At 41.7% G+C, this 17,039-nt stretch overlaps 1 protein-coding gene across 1 annotated transcript in view; it reads left to right on the top strand.

The window, feature by feature from the left end:
* The window catches only part of LOC121270800 (mediator of RNA polymerase II transcription subunit 12-like protein), a 604,195-nt gene that overhangs the window by 440,529 nt on the left and 146,627 nt on the right, over positions 1-17,039 (top strand). Inside the window, exons 16-20 of the mRNA XM_041176240.1 lie at positions 4,357-4,501; positions 4,640-4,758; positions 8,891-9,034; positions 11,736-11,899; positions 14,208-14,339. Coding sequence (XP_041032174.1) covers positions 4,357-4,501; positions 4,640-4,758; positions 8,891-9,034; positions 11,736-11,899; positions 14,208-14,339 — 704 coding nt within the window. The remainder of the gene's footprint in view (positions 1-4,356; positions 4,502-4,639; positions 4,759-8,890; positions 9,035-11,735; positions 11,900-14,207; positions 14,340-17,039) is intronic.

The raw sequence follows: 17,039 nt of genomic DNA, 5'->3' as shown, positions 1-17,039 counted from the left end.
ATGGGGTAAATGACATACTGGTTAGGCCTCACATTAAGTGCTCCAGATCCCCAAGGCATTTGTAGAGACTCCCCGGTGTCATTATTGTTAATGTTAAATGTCGGTTTGAGCGCAAGCAATTATACGTGGCCCCTTAAAATATGCAAATAATAACTAAAATTATGAGCCTTTATAGACGACCCCTCATCAGTGTATAAATTAGGCAATTTGTTAGATTCAGTTTAAGACAGGCAATCTGCAAGATGCAATTTGTAGCTGGAAGCTAGTTTCCTGAAAGCTGTACATATAAAATTAGTTAAAATCTATTCCCGATTTTAAATTAATTATTGGATTAAAATGAACCTTGAAACAAGTTCATTGTAGAATTAGAAAACACTTGAGCATTCAAATTCACAATGTCAGTAACTTCAGCTGTGAGTTGCATCATAATTTCTTCAGCATTTGTTATTTTTAATGCCAATGTATAATTGCATTTACACATACCTTTTGATTGTAGTTGCGAGGATCATAATTCATTTTTCCAGTCTTATAAAAAGACAAAGGAAATAGAATGCAACTCTTTGTTTTAATAGAGCCCAAGGTTTTAAGCTTTAAGATGTAGTTAAGTTGGCTTGAGATGGCTCAGACATGACCTCATTCTGAAAGAGGAATGGTTGGTTGTTTCCAATTTGACTTAATCCGCATTTTTGAATTGCTTTGTGCTAAAAAGGATGTTAAAAAATTGCACAACACTTCCACTCTTTTGTATGAATTGGAGAATTAATATAGTGGTGGGAGAGTGCTGTCCAATAGAAATCACTGTCTAACCACATGCACTAATTTTAGCAGGAAACAACTTACCCATGTGAAGAACATTTACCTGTATTTTAAATATATATATATATATATATATATACTGAAACATCTACCACCATTCAGTAATCAAGGAACTAAAGCACTTACTAATTTAAGAAAAAACTCTGCCTTTCATCTTACTTTTTTGCCAATAAACGCACAAAAATGTTTCATCGTGCGAACGAGTATTGAGATCATGTGCCCAACGACGGTGTCTATTATTCATTTTATATTTGCTAATCAGTACTGCAGTTCACCTCAAACAAAAACAGAAAATGCTGGAAAAACTCAGCAGGTTCTAACAGCATCTGTGGAGAGAAAAACAGAGTTAATGTTTCGAGTCTGTATGACTCTTCTTCAGAGCTAAAGAGAGGTAAAAATGTGATGAAATTTATACTGTTTAAGGGAGGTGGAGTGGATGAAGCTGAATAGAAGGCCAGCGATAGGTGGGGGCAAAGGAGAGATTGACAAAGGTGTTATAAACAAAAGGACAAAGGGATGTTAATGGTGGTGGTACTGGCTAAAGGAGATGCTGATGGTGTATTAAGGACAGAAAGCAGAATGTGATGATAGCAGGACAAGGGTAAGCCCTCTGGAAAGAACAACATGAACAAGTGACAGGTGGCCCTTGTGGGGGTGGGGTGGGGGGAGGGGATGGTGGTGGGAAAAATTATTGAAACTAGGATAAAAGATGGGGATAAAACAATGAATAAAAATGAAAATAAATAAAAATAAGTGGATAAAAATAAAAATTTAAAAATGAAAATGAATATTGAAAAAAAAGGATAAAAAAGGGGGTGAGGATGGAGGAGAGGATTCATGGTCTGAAGTTGTTGAGCTCAATATTCAGTCCGGAAGGCTGTAAAGTGCCTAGTCGGAAGATGAGGTGCTGTTCCTCCAGTTTGCGTTGGGCTTCACTGGAACAATGCAGCAGGCCAAGGACAGACATGTGGTTGGTGTGTTGAAATGGCAAGCGACAGGAAGGTCTGGGTCATGCTTGCAGACAGACAGAAGGTGTTCCGCAAAGCGGTCACCCAGCCTGCGTTTGGTCTCTCCAATGTTTGATCTCCTAGGTTTTCAATTTAGCTAAAAAAAAACAATTTCTATGATGTGAAAAATCTTACAGAAATGTGTGCTGGGTCTGACATACCAGCAACACTGGCATGAAGGATATGAGTGTTGGAGTCATTTCTTAATAGAGGCCTTTAAATGGTGTTTGATGGGGTAGGCATAGGGAAGATATTCACACATGTGTGGGAGTCCAAAACCAGAGGGCATATAATTAAAAGACCCATCATTCAACCCAACCAGGAATTCAGGAGAAGCTTCTATTCTCAGAGATTGGTTAGAATGTGGAACTTGCTACCACAAGGAGTAGTTGAGGCGAATAACATACATAAACTTAAGAGCATAAATACATGATGGTAAAAGAAATAGAAGGTTGTGCTGATGGGGCCAGATGAAGCGGGCTGGAAGAAGGCTGCTCATTTGGAGTATACACACCAGCATGGATCAGTTGGGCCAAATGGCCTGTTTCTGTGTTGAATATTCAATGCAAAAGGGAGGGTACTGTTGATGGAAAGTGCTTCTCTTTTCTCCCTCTCCTGTGTGCCCTGCCAAGTTCAATATCTGTATAGTGTGAAGAAAGATGATTGTGTAATTTTGTTTCCAATAATTTTGCCTTTTCAAAGCTGAAAGCAGAACGTTGCGAGCTTATCTATGCATAGTTTCATAGGGTATCAGGATTTAGGGCCATGACATAGGTCTTGACACCAGTCAAGGGGTAGCTAAATTGGAAGTGTTAGCATTTGCTTCAGAATTTGAAGTGGTGGTATTTCAGATGATCTTTTTTGCTCTAACGTATCCTCCTGGTAGTTGTCTGAATTTTACACAGGTGCAGTTGGATATTTTGTTAACACAGCTTTTCCGGGGACCGATGCTCTTTCTATTTCTGTCCACTGCACAAAGTGAACTGGGATTTCTTGAAGAGAAACACTACCTTATTTTTTAACTTAAAACAGCATTGCACAATACAGTCAAACACAGACTACCGCAGTTCAAGAAGAAGGCCTACAAAGACCTTCTCAGATCAGTTAAGAATGGGCAATCAGTGCCGGTCTTGCTAGCAATGCCCAAAATCACAAGTACAAATCTTAAGGAAAAGATCACTAGACATTCCTGAAATACAATGGCCAGAACTCTTGTTTCCTCTTTTAAAGGCAAAAACTTTAGTTTGATATGTTTTCTCCAGTCCTTCTTGTAATAGAATTAGAGAATGATACAGCCCATAGTGCCTATGCCTACTCTTTGATAGAACAATCTAATTAATTCCACTCCTCTGCTCTTTTTCCATAGCTTTGTAATTTTTTTTCCCCCTCGCACGTATTATGGACTGAGAGAGAAGATGGGGCATGTGACCGGTTTCCAGGCCACAGCACCCTTACTGCTAGCTAACAGTTGTGAGCACAGATGGAATGCTGCTTTCTGAGGTTTTTCTTTCCCTTCCTGCTTGATGCATATGGCCACAGCTCTCCTTCTTCTTGAAAAACACAGCAGAAACGAGGGACCTGACATCCAGGGCAGCGTATGCGTCGAACACCCCCACTCTCAACCCATTTCTTACTGCCCCCTAGTCTTGATAGAGTTGGCTTCAAGTACTGCTGGAAAAAGACATTTTGTTGAAGCTTTTTTGTCCTGCACTCATCTGGCCAATCGCAAGAATACCAATGTCAGGGGAAGCAACAACTTTATACTGTATGAGTAGAGAGTGCTGATTGGTTGGCAAGTGGACTTTGATTGGTGGAGGCATTGCCATGGAGAATGCACCAGTTGAAATTGTCTTTCAATTCTTGGCAGTTAACTGTGAGTCACCATTAACTGGTGCATTCTCCATGGCAACATCTCTACTAATCAGAGTCTGCTTGCAAACCAATCAGTATTCTCTAAATAGTATAAAATTGTTGCTTCCCCCAACATTGGTGGGGTTCTTGCGAATTACCCTGGTGAGCGCAAGAAGAAAAGCTTCAACAAAATGTTTTTTTTACAGCAATAGCTCAAGTTCTGTACTACCAAACGACCAAGAGTTGGCTTCAGTCCAAAAGCACAAAGGGAATGCCTCTGCTAGAAGGCCAGAGGAATGACAGGCCCCTATTTATTTAAGTATAATTGTGTTTGTTGCCCTCATTGCCTTTGTGTTAGAATGCATAGAAAATTGGGAGAGCTGCTCATCTGCTAATCAACCCCAAGTATTCTACCTTATTACTGCCAGGTAAAGTTATCTGATTTTTTTTTCCCGGTAGCATCCTTCCAGAAGAAAATATTTTTCGACGTTGACTTTCACAATTATGGGGTCCAATTTCCTTTGGTTCACTGCTTAACCTGTTCAAAGTATATGGATTACTGACAGATGCACACAAAGGGATTTCATACGAAAATGCCAGGAGGTGGCAGTTAAATGCCAACATATCAGTTACCAGCACTGTTCTATGGGTTTAGATAACATGCCATGCTTATTAATTACAGGATGAGACTTCAAGTCACGAATGCAATCAGCGAATTATTCTTCTCTATGGAGTGGGGAAGCAGAGGGATGAAGCCCGGCACCAACTGAAAAAGATTATCAAAGATATTCTGAAAATACTGAACAAGAAAAGCACAGCAGAAACCAGTGGGTCATCTTTTACTGACATTAGCAGCACCCTCAGTTTCATACTGAACATTTTTTAAAAAATCCTTTGTATAACATTTTGCAGCATTTAATGAGTTTGTTCAGTTAATGTGCTGTCATTATCTTCTGTTTGTGCAGCTGGCGATGAAGGACAAAAATCAAAGAGAACCAAACAGGAAACCCCTCTAACCCTAGAGACTATTTTTGCCAAACTTCAACAACTGTCCTATTTCGACCAACATCAGGTGACATCTCAGGTGCGGAGGTGCTGCTTTCTACTCTCACTGATGTGTTGATGCTGTACCGTCAACAGCAGGAGGTTTACCATTAACACCAGGAAGTTTTTATTGACTTTGTTTGCACATGCTCTGTTAATTTTGCTGTCTTAGTTAGCATGTAATGGTCAGCCTCAAAATACTTGAGTTCTGGAGTTTTTCTCCCGTATTTGGCACAACGAGAGATTTTTTCTTTCGAACACCCATCACAGATTCGGATGCAAACTGCCCATGATTTTTTCTGTCCTGGGCCACTGAAATGGAAAATCTGGAACCAAATGAGCATTACAAACAAAACCACAAGTCGACAAATTCACAACCACCTGGTCACCGATTCCCTACCTTTTGCCAAGCCCAGAACTGCTGACAGATAAGGAACTTGGCATATTATAAACTTATTGAAAGCCTTAACTCTTACCTCCACACCATCAGGTAGAAAGTGTGCATGGAATACTGTCCCTGCTGCTTACACCATTTATATTTATTGCAGCATAAAATTACAGGCCTCTGGAGATAGAACATGGGAGTGGGACTGATTGGGTAGCTCTTTCAGACACAATGGGCTGAATGGCCTCCTTCTGCGCTAGTCATAAGGTTCTATGATATCCCATTGGGCAAATGGCACTAACTATTTGGCTATTTTCATTGAATTCGATTGCAGCAGCATCACTCATAAACAAATTTAGCAGGCTGGCTATTTCGGAGGGATTCAGCATGCTTTTCGCGTCCTGTTAAAATGCAGTTAAGTGCTGCTAACGATTTACCTAAGTGCCTTTCAGGGGTACTGACCATCCCTTTGTCTGTTTTTAATGCTCGAGGAATAGCTGTGTGAAATTTGTCTCCGGTTTCTGACTGCTGTGATTATTATTATCTGACTGCTGTGGAGTCCGATTCAAGCAGATTGATCAATGCAGGCAATCTGTTGGTTTCCATTTGAATAAATCATTATCCCATTTGAGATTGAATAAACATCTTGCAGTACAGTCCCGGACACCTTATGGCCGGTTTGGGGATTCTTGGCCCTTACCTGGGCACAAGGAAGTCTGAAGGATTTAGCGCCCACTGCATATAGCATTGTATGTACTTAATTTTTGAATTGCTATTTACAATATGCAGTGGCCCCACACAAAAATCTTAAAGTCCAGATTAAATCTGGATGGCTGAGAGCATTCCAGTCAGTGCTTGTGAACAAACCTTGCAATCCAAATACTGTATTAAAAAAAAAAGATTTAGTACACACTACAAGCCCTTGTTACAGTTCAGTTCAACATACATGTATAGATGCATACAAATTAGGAGCAGGAGTAGGACACTTGGCCCTTCAAGCCTGTCCTGCCATTCAACAAGATCATGGCTGATCTAATTTTAACGTCAACTTCACATTTCGGCCTACCCCGATAACCTTTAACCCCCTTGCTTATCAAGAATCTATCTTACTTCTGCCTTAAAGATATTCAAAGACCCTGCCTCAACCACCTTTGGAAGAAGAGCATTCCAAAGTCTCACAAATCCCTGAGAGAAAAAGTTTTCCTCATCTCTTTCTTAAATGGGTGACCCCTTATTTTTGAACAGTGACCCCTAGTTCTAGATTCACCCACAAGAGCAAATATCCTTTTCCACATCCATCCTGTCAAGTCCCCTCAGGATCTTATATGTTTCCATCAAATCGCCCCTTACTCTTCTAAACTCCAGTGGATAAAAGCCTAACCTGTCCAACCTTTCCTCAAGACAATCCATCCATTCCAGCTATTAGTCTAGTAAACCTTCTCTGAAAAACTTTCAACGCATTTACATCTTACCTTAAATAAGGCGACCAATTCTCTACACAGTACAAATGTGGCCTCACCAACGGCCTGTGTAACTGAAGCCTACCTCCATACTTTTGTCTTCAATTCCCCTTGCAATAATCGATAACATTCTATTGGCTTTGCTAAGTACTTGCTGTACCTTCATACTAACCTTTTGCAATTCACGCACCAGGACACCCAGATCCCTCTGCACTGCAATGCTCTGTAATCTCTTACCATTTAGATAATATGCTCCTTTTTTATTTGTCCTGCCAAAATGGACAACTTCACATTTTCCCACATTATACTCCATTTGCCAGATCTTTGCCCACTCACCTAACTTACCTATCTTCTTTTGTAGCCTCCTTATGTCCTCTTCACAACTCACTTTCCTACCTATCTTTGTGTCATCAGCAAATGTAGCAACAAAACCATTAGTCCCTTCATCCAAATCATTTATATAAACTGTAAACAGTTGAAGCCCTAGCACTGATCCCTATGGCACACCACTCTTCACACCCTGCCAACCAGAAAATGACCCATTTATGCCTGGTCTCTGTTTCCTGTTCACTCGCCAATCTTCTATCCATGCCAATGTTACCCCTCCCAATACCATGAGGTTTTATTTTCCACAATAACCTTTGATGAGGCGCCTATCAAATGCCTTCTGAAAATCTAATTACAGCACATCCACCAGACCTCCTTTATCCACAGCACTTGTTACTTCTTCAAAGAACTCAAATAAATTGGTTAAACATAGAAAATAGGAGCAGGAGTAGGACCTTAGAGCCTCCTCCGTCATTCAATATGATCATGGCTGATCTTTTATTTCATTGCCATACTCCTGCTCTCTCCCCATATCCCTCGATGTCTTTATGGCCTAGAAATCTATCTGTTTCCTCTTTAAATATATTCAGTGATTTGCGCTCCACAGCTCAAATATATTCAGTGATTTGCCCTCTACAGCCTTCTGTGGTAGAGAATGCCACAGGTTCACCATCCTGTGAGTGAATATGTTTCTCCTCATCTTTGTCCTAAATACCTACCCTGTATCCTGAGACTGTGGCTGCTTGTTCTAGACTCCCCAGCCATTATTTCATGGTTTCAGCTTGATTTCACTTTCACAAAACCATGTTGACTCTGCCAGGTTACCTTGAATTTATCTAACCTCTTTATAATGTCTTTAATAATAGCTTCTAACACTTTCCCTATGATAACTGTTAAGCTAACTGGCTTATAGTTTCCTGCTTTCTGTTCCCTCCCTTTTTGAATAAAGGGGGTACGTGAGCCAGTTTCCAATCTAATGGAACGTTCCCTGAATCTAGTGAGTTTTGCAAAATTAAAACCAACACATTAACTATCTCAAGATAAAAGCAAAGTACTGCGGATGCTGGAAATCTGAAATAAGAGCAGAAAATGCTGGAAAAACTCAGCAGGTCTAACAGCATCTGTGGAGAGAAAGACAGAGTTAACATGGTGACTCTGCATGACTCTTCTTCAACATTCTTTTTGCATTAACTATCTCACTAGCCAGTTATTTTAAGACCCTGGGATGAAATCCATCAGGACCCTTTCATTGACACACCAGGCTACGTTTCACAGGCTACATTTGCACACAAATTCAGCTTCTATCTGTTTGTACAGAAAATTTATCAATGCTGCTGACTGTCGTTGCTGACGGTGGGAATTGTGTTTGTGTGGACCTGCCTCTTTACATGAAGCTATAAACTGAGGAATGGTTTTGGAATCCCAGTGTATTGGTCTCCTGATTTCTGATACAAAGAGCACATAAAGAGTTACCCCTCCCCAGAGTACTCTTGTGAAAATAACGGATGTTTCTTTAAATACCTCTGGTTCTGTGGACTTACCAGAACTATCACTTCACATCAGGGCTTTGAGATCGTCATGCATATGGATATGTACACGTATTAAAATAGCAAAAGTCTCCTTGCTCTGGCAAGAGGAGCCTTTCAATGTAGTTGAGATTATGGGAGATGAAGCACTTTTTATTTAATACTGATTTAGCCAAGGTTTTTTTTTTTGAAATGTGACTATTAAAATGAAATCAAGCAACTGGCTCCAGTGAAAGCTTGGCTGTTTAACCTTTTTGAAGAGTCTTTAGCTTGGTGCTGCTGTCTGCTCAATTCAGTTCTGCACAAACCTTTCATGTAGTGTTCCAAAGACTGGATTACAGTAAGAAAGTTCTTGTGTATCCTACTGCTGTATAAACAATCTGGAAAGATTTAGAGCTGTACTAATCCTCAAGTACTGGAAATGCAATTTTACACTGGGGGGTAAAGAAACATTAATTTTAAATGTCCTTTCAGATTTCCAGTAATGTCCTGGAACAAATCACCAGCTTTGCCTCAGGAACTTCATACCATCTGCCTTTGGCTCACCACATCCAGCTCATCTTTGATATGATGGAGTGTGCCCTTAATATCAATGGTCTTATTGACTTTGCTATCCAGGTAAGATTGCACTAACAAGTCTGTAATGTGTTTTGGAGTGCTTCGAGAATAACCCAAGGGCTTGGGACCAAGTTATAAGACACTTGAACTTTATTTTGGTCATTAAGAATATGTCACCCAGCTCCCCAGACTGTGAACAGCTGTGATCAAACACACTCTCATCCACTTGTTAGTCGTCACATAATTACTTGCTCAGTAGATTCCCATTTTCCTCTCTTTTATCTCAGTACAGAGGGTCTGGGATTTGGAAATGCTCCCCTTAAATATAGCCATGAGAGTTGGTTTTAATTAAAAGTGGTGTTAATTTGGCATGCATAACTCACATGATTTATGCTGAATAGCTAAAGGCACTGGTGCTAAAATGAAGGCTTACCCTGTTCTGGCTGCCATTCACTCCATGATACCCTATTCAATACTTTGCTTGACCACAGTCCTAATGGAAACAAAATGTATTATCTTTCAAGTGAGACATTAAACTGAGGCCCCATCTGCCCTTCCTGGTGAACGTAAAAGATCGCACGGTAGTGTTCCAAAGACGAGCAGGAGAATCCTGGCCAATATTTATCCCTCAACTAACATTACTGAAAGCAAGTTATCTGGTCATTATCACATTGCTGCTTGTGGGAGCTTGCTGTGCGCAAGTTGATTGCCCTTTTTTTCCCACATTAAAGCAGTGGCAACACTTCTAGTTTGCTTGATTGGCTGTAAAGCGCTTTGGGATGCTCTGAGGACATGAAAGGTGCTGTATAGGTTCAATTTCGTTTTTTTCTTTATCGGGCTGGTTTTATCATTACAACTAAAAGGTGAGCTGCACCCCATTGTAAACGGGTATCCACCATTTTACTTCCCCATAAGCCAGAAAGACCTTCTCAGCATGTTGTTCAAAGGGCAGACTGTCGAATTCTCCTGACTGTTGGCTGATTTTTGGAATTCACCCAGTGGATACACATCGATTCAAGACTTCCATTGTTTTAACTCATATCTTAAACAGGTCTGTTTCATACATTTATAGTTTCCACACATCTTTGAAGGCTCAGTCAGTTTATTTTATAAAGCGGGTTGCTGAGGGAAAACCCTGACTAGATGCCAGAGGCAATAAGGTTCTCGTTTTTGTCAAATGGTTTTGCTCAACATTATTGTTTTGGAACAAAATCACATCCCTCTGCGTCATTTTCCCTCCATTTTCCTAATTTCCCCTTTCCTGTGCTGAAGGAATGACTTTTGCTGGGTACCAATTCCACAGATCCCAGCAGATCTGCAGCATCACATGACCTTTGCATATCCAGAAGCTATGGCTGTTCAGTGTCAACAGACTATTGGACAGCACAGGGCAGAACAGCCTAGTGAAATCGTGATTTTGTCAGGCTTTCGTCCGTACAGACTTTCCAGCAAGTTGCTGAACCATGATAAGTAGTGAGAGCCCTGGATGATGCTGTTTTATTTCTTTCCTTACTCAATCTAGGCCAAGTGTCACAATGCCACAACTACTGAGGCTCAAATCAGCCAGTGTGTGCTGAGCTGTCCATTAAACCTGTCACCTTTATGTGTGAATTAGTGGCACAAATAATTATCAGTGGAATGTCGTCAACAATGAAACATCATTAGACCACCCAAAATTGTTATTTTCTGCTCTCTTATATCCAGTGTATGCAATCATATGTACAGAAAGAGGCCATTCAGCCCATCATGCCTGTGCCAGCCCAAGAAACAGCTATTCAGTTATCCCTCTCCTTAGGCAAATGTTTCTTTCTCATGTGTGTGTACAGACCGTATATTGTTGGAACTGCTTTAGCCACCCTTTAAGGCAGTGCATTCCAGATTATCGGAATTCAATGCATAAACCAAATTCCTCATCTTACCCCTAATGCTTTTGCCAATCTTCTTAAGTCTGTGTCCTCTGATTACTGATCCTTCTGCTGTTGGAAAGAGCTTCTCCATATTTATACTATCAAAACTCCTCCTAATAAATTGGAACTTCTCTGCCAAACCTTCCCTTTCCCTTCTCTGATCCAACGCAAACAATCCCAACTTCTGTTGAAAACTGAAGTCCCTCATCCCTGGTACCATTCTAGTAAATTGCCACTATGTCCCCTCCCAGGCTTTGATGTCCTTTCTGAAGTGTGATGCCCAGAATTGGACACAGTACGCCAGCCTTTTTTTAAATTAATTCGCGGGATGTAGGCATTGCTGGCTAGGCCAGCATTTATTGCTCATCCCTAATTGCCCTTGAGAAGGTGGTGGTGAGCTGCCTCCTTGAACCACTGCAGTCCATGCGGTGTAGGTACACCCACAGTGCTGTTAGTGAGGGAATTCTAAGATTTTGACCCAGCGACAGTGAAGGATATATTTCCTAGGCAGGATGGAGAGTGGCTTGGAGGGGAGCTTCCAGGTGGTGGTGTTCCCATGTGCCTGCTGCCCTTGTCCTCCTAGATGGTTGTAGTCGTGGGTTTGGAAGGTGCTGTCTAAGGAGTCTTGGTGAGTTTCTGCAGTGCATCTTTTATATGGTACACAGTGCCACTGTACATCGGTGGTGGAGGGTGGTGGATGTGGTGCCAATCAAGCGGGGCTGCTTTGTCCTGGATGGTGTCAAGCTTCTTGAATGTTGTTAGAGCTGCACTCATACTTGAGGCCCGACCAATAATTTACAAATGTTCAGTCTGTGCTAATGATCTGATCTTGTGTGTTTTATTTAACGTTTCAGTTGCTGAATGAACTGAGTGTAGTGGAAGCGGAGTTGTTGCTGAAATCCTCGAGCCTGGCTGGGAGCTACACCACGGGACTGTGCCTCTGCATTGTGGCCGTTCTACGACGCTACCATTCTTGTCTTGTGCTCAACCCTGACCAGACGGCGCAAGTGTTTGAAGGGTGAGGAGTGATGCTTGAACTTTAATACATCCAGGCTTTTGCAGACTCATGGTAAAGTTGTTTGCAGTGGTCAGGGTGAAGTTTAGTTCATCATAACTGAGTTTGTACTATTGATCAGACCATTACTGAGCGTAAACTGCACAATTAACACTAGAGCGCAGTAATCATACAATGGGACATTTCCAAAGTCTTTCATCAGGATTGCATCTACCCTATGCTTTTTATAACCTCTGATACTGGTAAATGATAACTGTGCATAATTTATACACTTGTTAGACCTCTCTGTTCTTGCTGATTGCTGCACTCTAACTTCCTGCTCTAAATCCCCCAATTTGTTATTGCCTGCTACTTTCCTGCCAACTCTCTTTCCATGTCCTATCTGAATGCTTTGCTTCTATCTCATCACATCAAGATGATCAGCCTGGTCAACATTACCACTGACATCCTATATGATTACATCCATGGTGTCTTAACTTTTTGTGGCCTTTGAAGCTGTCCACCAATCCTCTCCTCCAAGAAGCTCATCTCTCATGGTTTTGTGCCCACCTGCACCAAAGCAGCCAGATTGTCACTGATGGCTTGGCTGGTGTACCCTAAGCTCTCTTCTTGGTCCATTCTGTTCTTAACTTGTATGCTCCTGACACCCAGTTTTAATTCCCTACTATCACTCTGGACGCTGCAATTGTTTCTCTATTGTTTGGAGACCAGTACATCATTGGCTGTGACAAATTCCAGCTTATTGATAATTAAAATAATGACATGATCTGTTGGCACACACCAGAAGCTCTACACCTTAATCCTGAGTCTGTCTCCTCATTCAAACTGTCTGTATGTCATTGTTGGAATCTGCATCCCTGTTCTCGTCACCCAATTTTCTCTGCACTGGCCTCCAGAACTCCACTCTACTAAATTCATCTGGAATGGTTCCCGGGTCTTATTTACCAACATCTGCTCATTTGTCCTCACTGATTATCATCTGACTCACCATCTGCCGACCTATTAATTTCAAAAAGTTCATCCTAATTCCTCACAGCCTCACTCACCCCTTTGCAACCTCCTTTTGTCCTACGTTGCAGCTCACATACTTAACTCTCCTGCTGTTGGGTTTTATGCGTCTTCCCTTGCGCTCTTCAGCCTGCATGCCGCTGTACTCTGGAATCCTCTTCCTTAAGCCCTCATGTCCTAAAACATTGCTCATTTCTTTCAAAATCTCCCCAAACTTTAACCTCTTTGACCACCCCTTTTGGTCACATCCTTTAACCCATCTCCCAATTACTACCTGGTGTTCTATCTCTTCCTCATTTTCTCTTTTAAGTGATGAACATTCGGGATGTTTTGTTATATTAAAGGTGCTATGTGAGTTGTTGGTATACCACCATCCCCAACAATCAGTGCTGAGTGTAGAAATGACCTATTTCAGAGCCCAGCCTTAAGAACTGTAGGAAAATGGTAGCTCTAATTGCGAAAGTAAAGGACTGATGCATACAGAATTTTGTGCATGGACATTTCCGATAAGGGTGTTGCCTTGTCTAACATTGCAGTGCATTTCACAGTCACTCGCTGTTTGCATTTGAGTCTATTCTGACAGACGACCAGGTGCTATACAAATGGAAGCTTCCTGGACAGCAGGCAGCACATTTTAAAATTAGTGCCCTGGTGGTAGCAGAGTGACCACATGTGCTGTAGTCCTGGGTGTTTTGGCTGCCTGCCTGACTCTGGTCTCTGTGTAGACCAGTTGAAGCTGGGTTCAGAGGTTGACCTGAAAACATCATGCCAGCATCAGGCAGACCCTGGGAGTGGAATGTTGGGTACATCTTGTGTGTTGTTCTGCCTTGTAGTAATCCTTTCCTAAACTAGAGGGCACACTGATGAACAGTAAACTGGCTCAAGGGGGAGAATTTAATTATAACCCTCCAGTCGTGGAACAGATAGGGCAGTTGCAATGCGGTTTTTGCATATTACTGTCCACCGACGTCAATGAGGAGAATTATAGATGGGCTGTAAAACCAGCAGTTCACTCAATTCCATGGGGTTCATGCGGTGCGAGCTGGGTTAAAATTGAGTCTGACATCCACTGAGTCTGGCAGGGCCTAGAATGAAGTTGTCATTGGTCAACTTTGGGAGGCGGATGGATAAGGATGTATCTCCTTCGCTATCAGTTCAGTGGAGGTCAGGTCACTTATACTTGAGGATGCTGCCACTGATTGAAACCCTCAAGTCTGCAATTAATGGCTCTCCAGTAAAGTCTGTTTCTTTCATCCTGCTGTCTGATCCTTCCAACTTCCTTTCTGTATCCTCTCTCTTGCAGGCTATGTGGGGTAGTAAAGCATGTTGTCAATCCTTCAGAATGCTCCTCTCCCGAAAGATGCATTCTGGCCTACCTGTATGACCTTTATGTATCTTGCAGCCACTTAAGAAGCAAGTTTGGTGACCTTTTCAGGTGAGTACTTGTGCTCCAGAACCCAAAAAGTTCCTTTCTGGGGCAACTGGCTGATCTCTTCCGATATAAGAAAACATTTCCTCAGTTAATATTTATTCAGCACCAAACATAACTCCAAGTCTCTGAATAAAATGACTGAAACAGAGATGCACGGCAGCCTGGTTATAATATCCAAATAATAATTGTTTTTGTTGATGGAGGTTTCTGTTCTGACGGTTGTTATAAATAGAATCTTAATGCAAGTGGTTTTCAATGAAGTCATATTTATTTCGATAAGTGTGTTGACATATTTAAAGATAGTGGAACTTGAGAACTCTTGTGTGATAGCTGAGCTGTGTTGATTGTTTAAAGAGTGACTCCTGTGAAGGGTTGGGCAAGGTCAGAGCCCGAGTAGTTGGATTTTCACCTACAGTTAATCACATACAGAGTTTGAATATTGCTGAAAAGAGAGACATGTTGTCGAAGCTTTTTGTCTTGCACTCAGGACAAATGCAAGAATGCCAAATTTCAAAGAATCACAACAATTTATACTGCAGGAGAAAAGGGTGCTGATTGGTTGGCAAGTCAACTCTAATCGGCCGAGGGGTTTCCGTGGAGGAAGTGAAAGGAAACTCCAGGGTCTCCAAGCTCTGGTGTAATTCAAAAAAGGTGCAAGGCTTAAACATATTCCACGTTTGCAGAGAAGGGGGCCCTGTGTATGAATGTATGTCACTTCTAGGAAGCATAAATGAGATAAGTTATGAGCCCGACTGATCATCTTAAATTGATTGTTATGGTAGCAATTAGCGCACTCTGGATTGTTCAACAAGTGCTGCCCAATCGCAGAATCACATCTAACAGTGGAAGTTTTGCTTTGGGTCTTGCAAGCATGGACTGGTTGATTAGGGTCTGTACTCTGCCTATTACAAACAACCAAAGGAACATGCAGCTTATTTCAATCAGCCAACCATTGTGAGGTATGGCCTAAGCTTCAGCAACATGTCTCCCTTTTCAAAAATATTCAAGTTCTGTGTCATCAAGTGACTGTTTACATACTGAGTTCCTCAATTGATTGTGCACCTTTGGGTTACCTCAAACCAAAGATGGGAACTTCTTTACTCATTGACTACAGAGAGAGTTTTGAGACACCCTAGGGTGGTGAAAGACTCTGTATCATTGCAAGCCTTTCTTTCTTCTCCCACCTGGTATGTGTTGCAAAGAGGCATAAAAACCTTCAGTCGACAAACAGTTAATCATAATCCTTTGTGATTAATTTTGAATGGGGGCCTGATCTGTGGCACACCCTTCCGAGAAGATCACAATTAATTCCTCACAATTAATGTGCTAACTGGAGCCCCTCCACACTGGCTCTGTTTAGACCTTCCAAATTTCCTATCTTTCATTTCCTAGTGGACTCAGAAATTCCAGGGAATCTGCCCAAAATGTCTGAGGTTACAATTTGCGATTGTGACATTTTTTTGTTGTGGTTGTTGAGTTCTGTTTTCAAGCTGTGTGTGTTAATGAGACTCTGCAGAGTCTAATTTGACATTTTAGATTGGAAATATCAGCCCAACACACTGGGAATGATGTGACGTTGAAACAGGGGCAAAACAATGCTCTGCAGTTCCCTTGTTTCCACAGGTCATATTTATTATTCCGCCATCTCCTAATACTTCTAGATCTGTCCTTTCAAAGCAGGTTTACATCCTGTTTGTTTTTAGGTCGTTTTTTTAAAAGTCATCTCCAAAAAGATATTTGCATACCACATGTTGTCTGAAGGGAGCCAGATTTCTCCCTATGCTATTTTGGAATTGGCTACTACAAGATCAGTAGAATGACCTAGGGTGAACTGTCTGATAATGATCCCTCCCCCTTCCCCCCTTCCCCATCCACCCCTCCCTCCCTCCCACTCTCCCCATCCTCTCCCTCTCTTTTCCCCTCTCACTCTCCTTCCCTCCCTCTCTTCTTCTCTCTCTCTTCCCCTCTCTCTCTCTCATCCCCCCTCTCTCTCTTCCCCTCTCTTTCTCTCTTCCCCCTCTCTCTTCACCTCTCTCTGTCTTCTCTCTCCCCACTCCTCCCCCCTCTCTCTCCTCCTCCTCTTTCCTTCTCTCTCTCCTCCTTTCTGTCTCTCTTCCTCTCTCTCCTCCTCTCTCTTCTCTTCTCTCTCTCTTCTCTCTCTCTTCTTCTGTCTCTCTCTCTCCTTATCTTTCTCTTTCTCTCTATCTCTTCTATCCCCCCCCTCCTTTTCTATGTTGAGGTTGTACCTCATTTCCATTTATCTCTCTTCTGTCTCTCTTCTCTCTCTCTCTCTTTTCTTCTGTCTCTCTCTCTCTCTCCTTATCTTTCTCTTTCTCTCTATCTCTTCTATCCCCCCCCCCCCACCTTTCTATGTTGAGGTTGTACCTCATTTCCATTTATCTCTCTTCTGAGAAATTACAGTGAGATTAGCACTTGGGGAAGCCAGGTATAAATCTTTGGCATATACCTTCACATTAACACTTCATTGAGATACTAACCCTCCACATTGTGAGGACAAATTTTGTTATAGTTTTCGATTTTTTGTTGGTCTTACACATCCTAAGACTCTGACAGGTTGGAGGTAGGTTTACTGATCACTCAAGTTTTCTTGCTATTGTGAAGTAATAACATATCCTAATCTCTTATTGTGAATCTTCTGAAACACCATAAGCCAGGGGTTCCCAAACCAGAGGTCATGACCCC

This window comes from Carcharodon carcharias, chromosome 2, assembly GCF_017639515.1.
Source record: "Carcharodon carcharias isolate sCarCar2 chromosome 2, sCarCar2.pri, whole genome shotgun sequence".
NCBI classification, from domain to species: domain Eukaryota; kingdom Metazoa; phylum Chordata; class Chondrichthyes; order Lamniformes; family Lamnidae; genus Carcharodon; species Carcharodon carcharias.
This window is presented reverse-complemented; position numbering and strand designations above follow the sequence as displayed.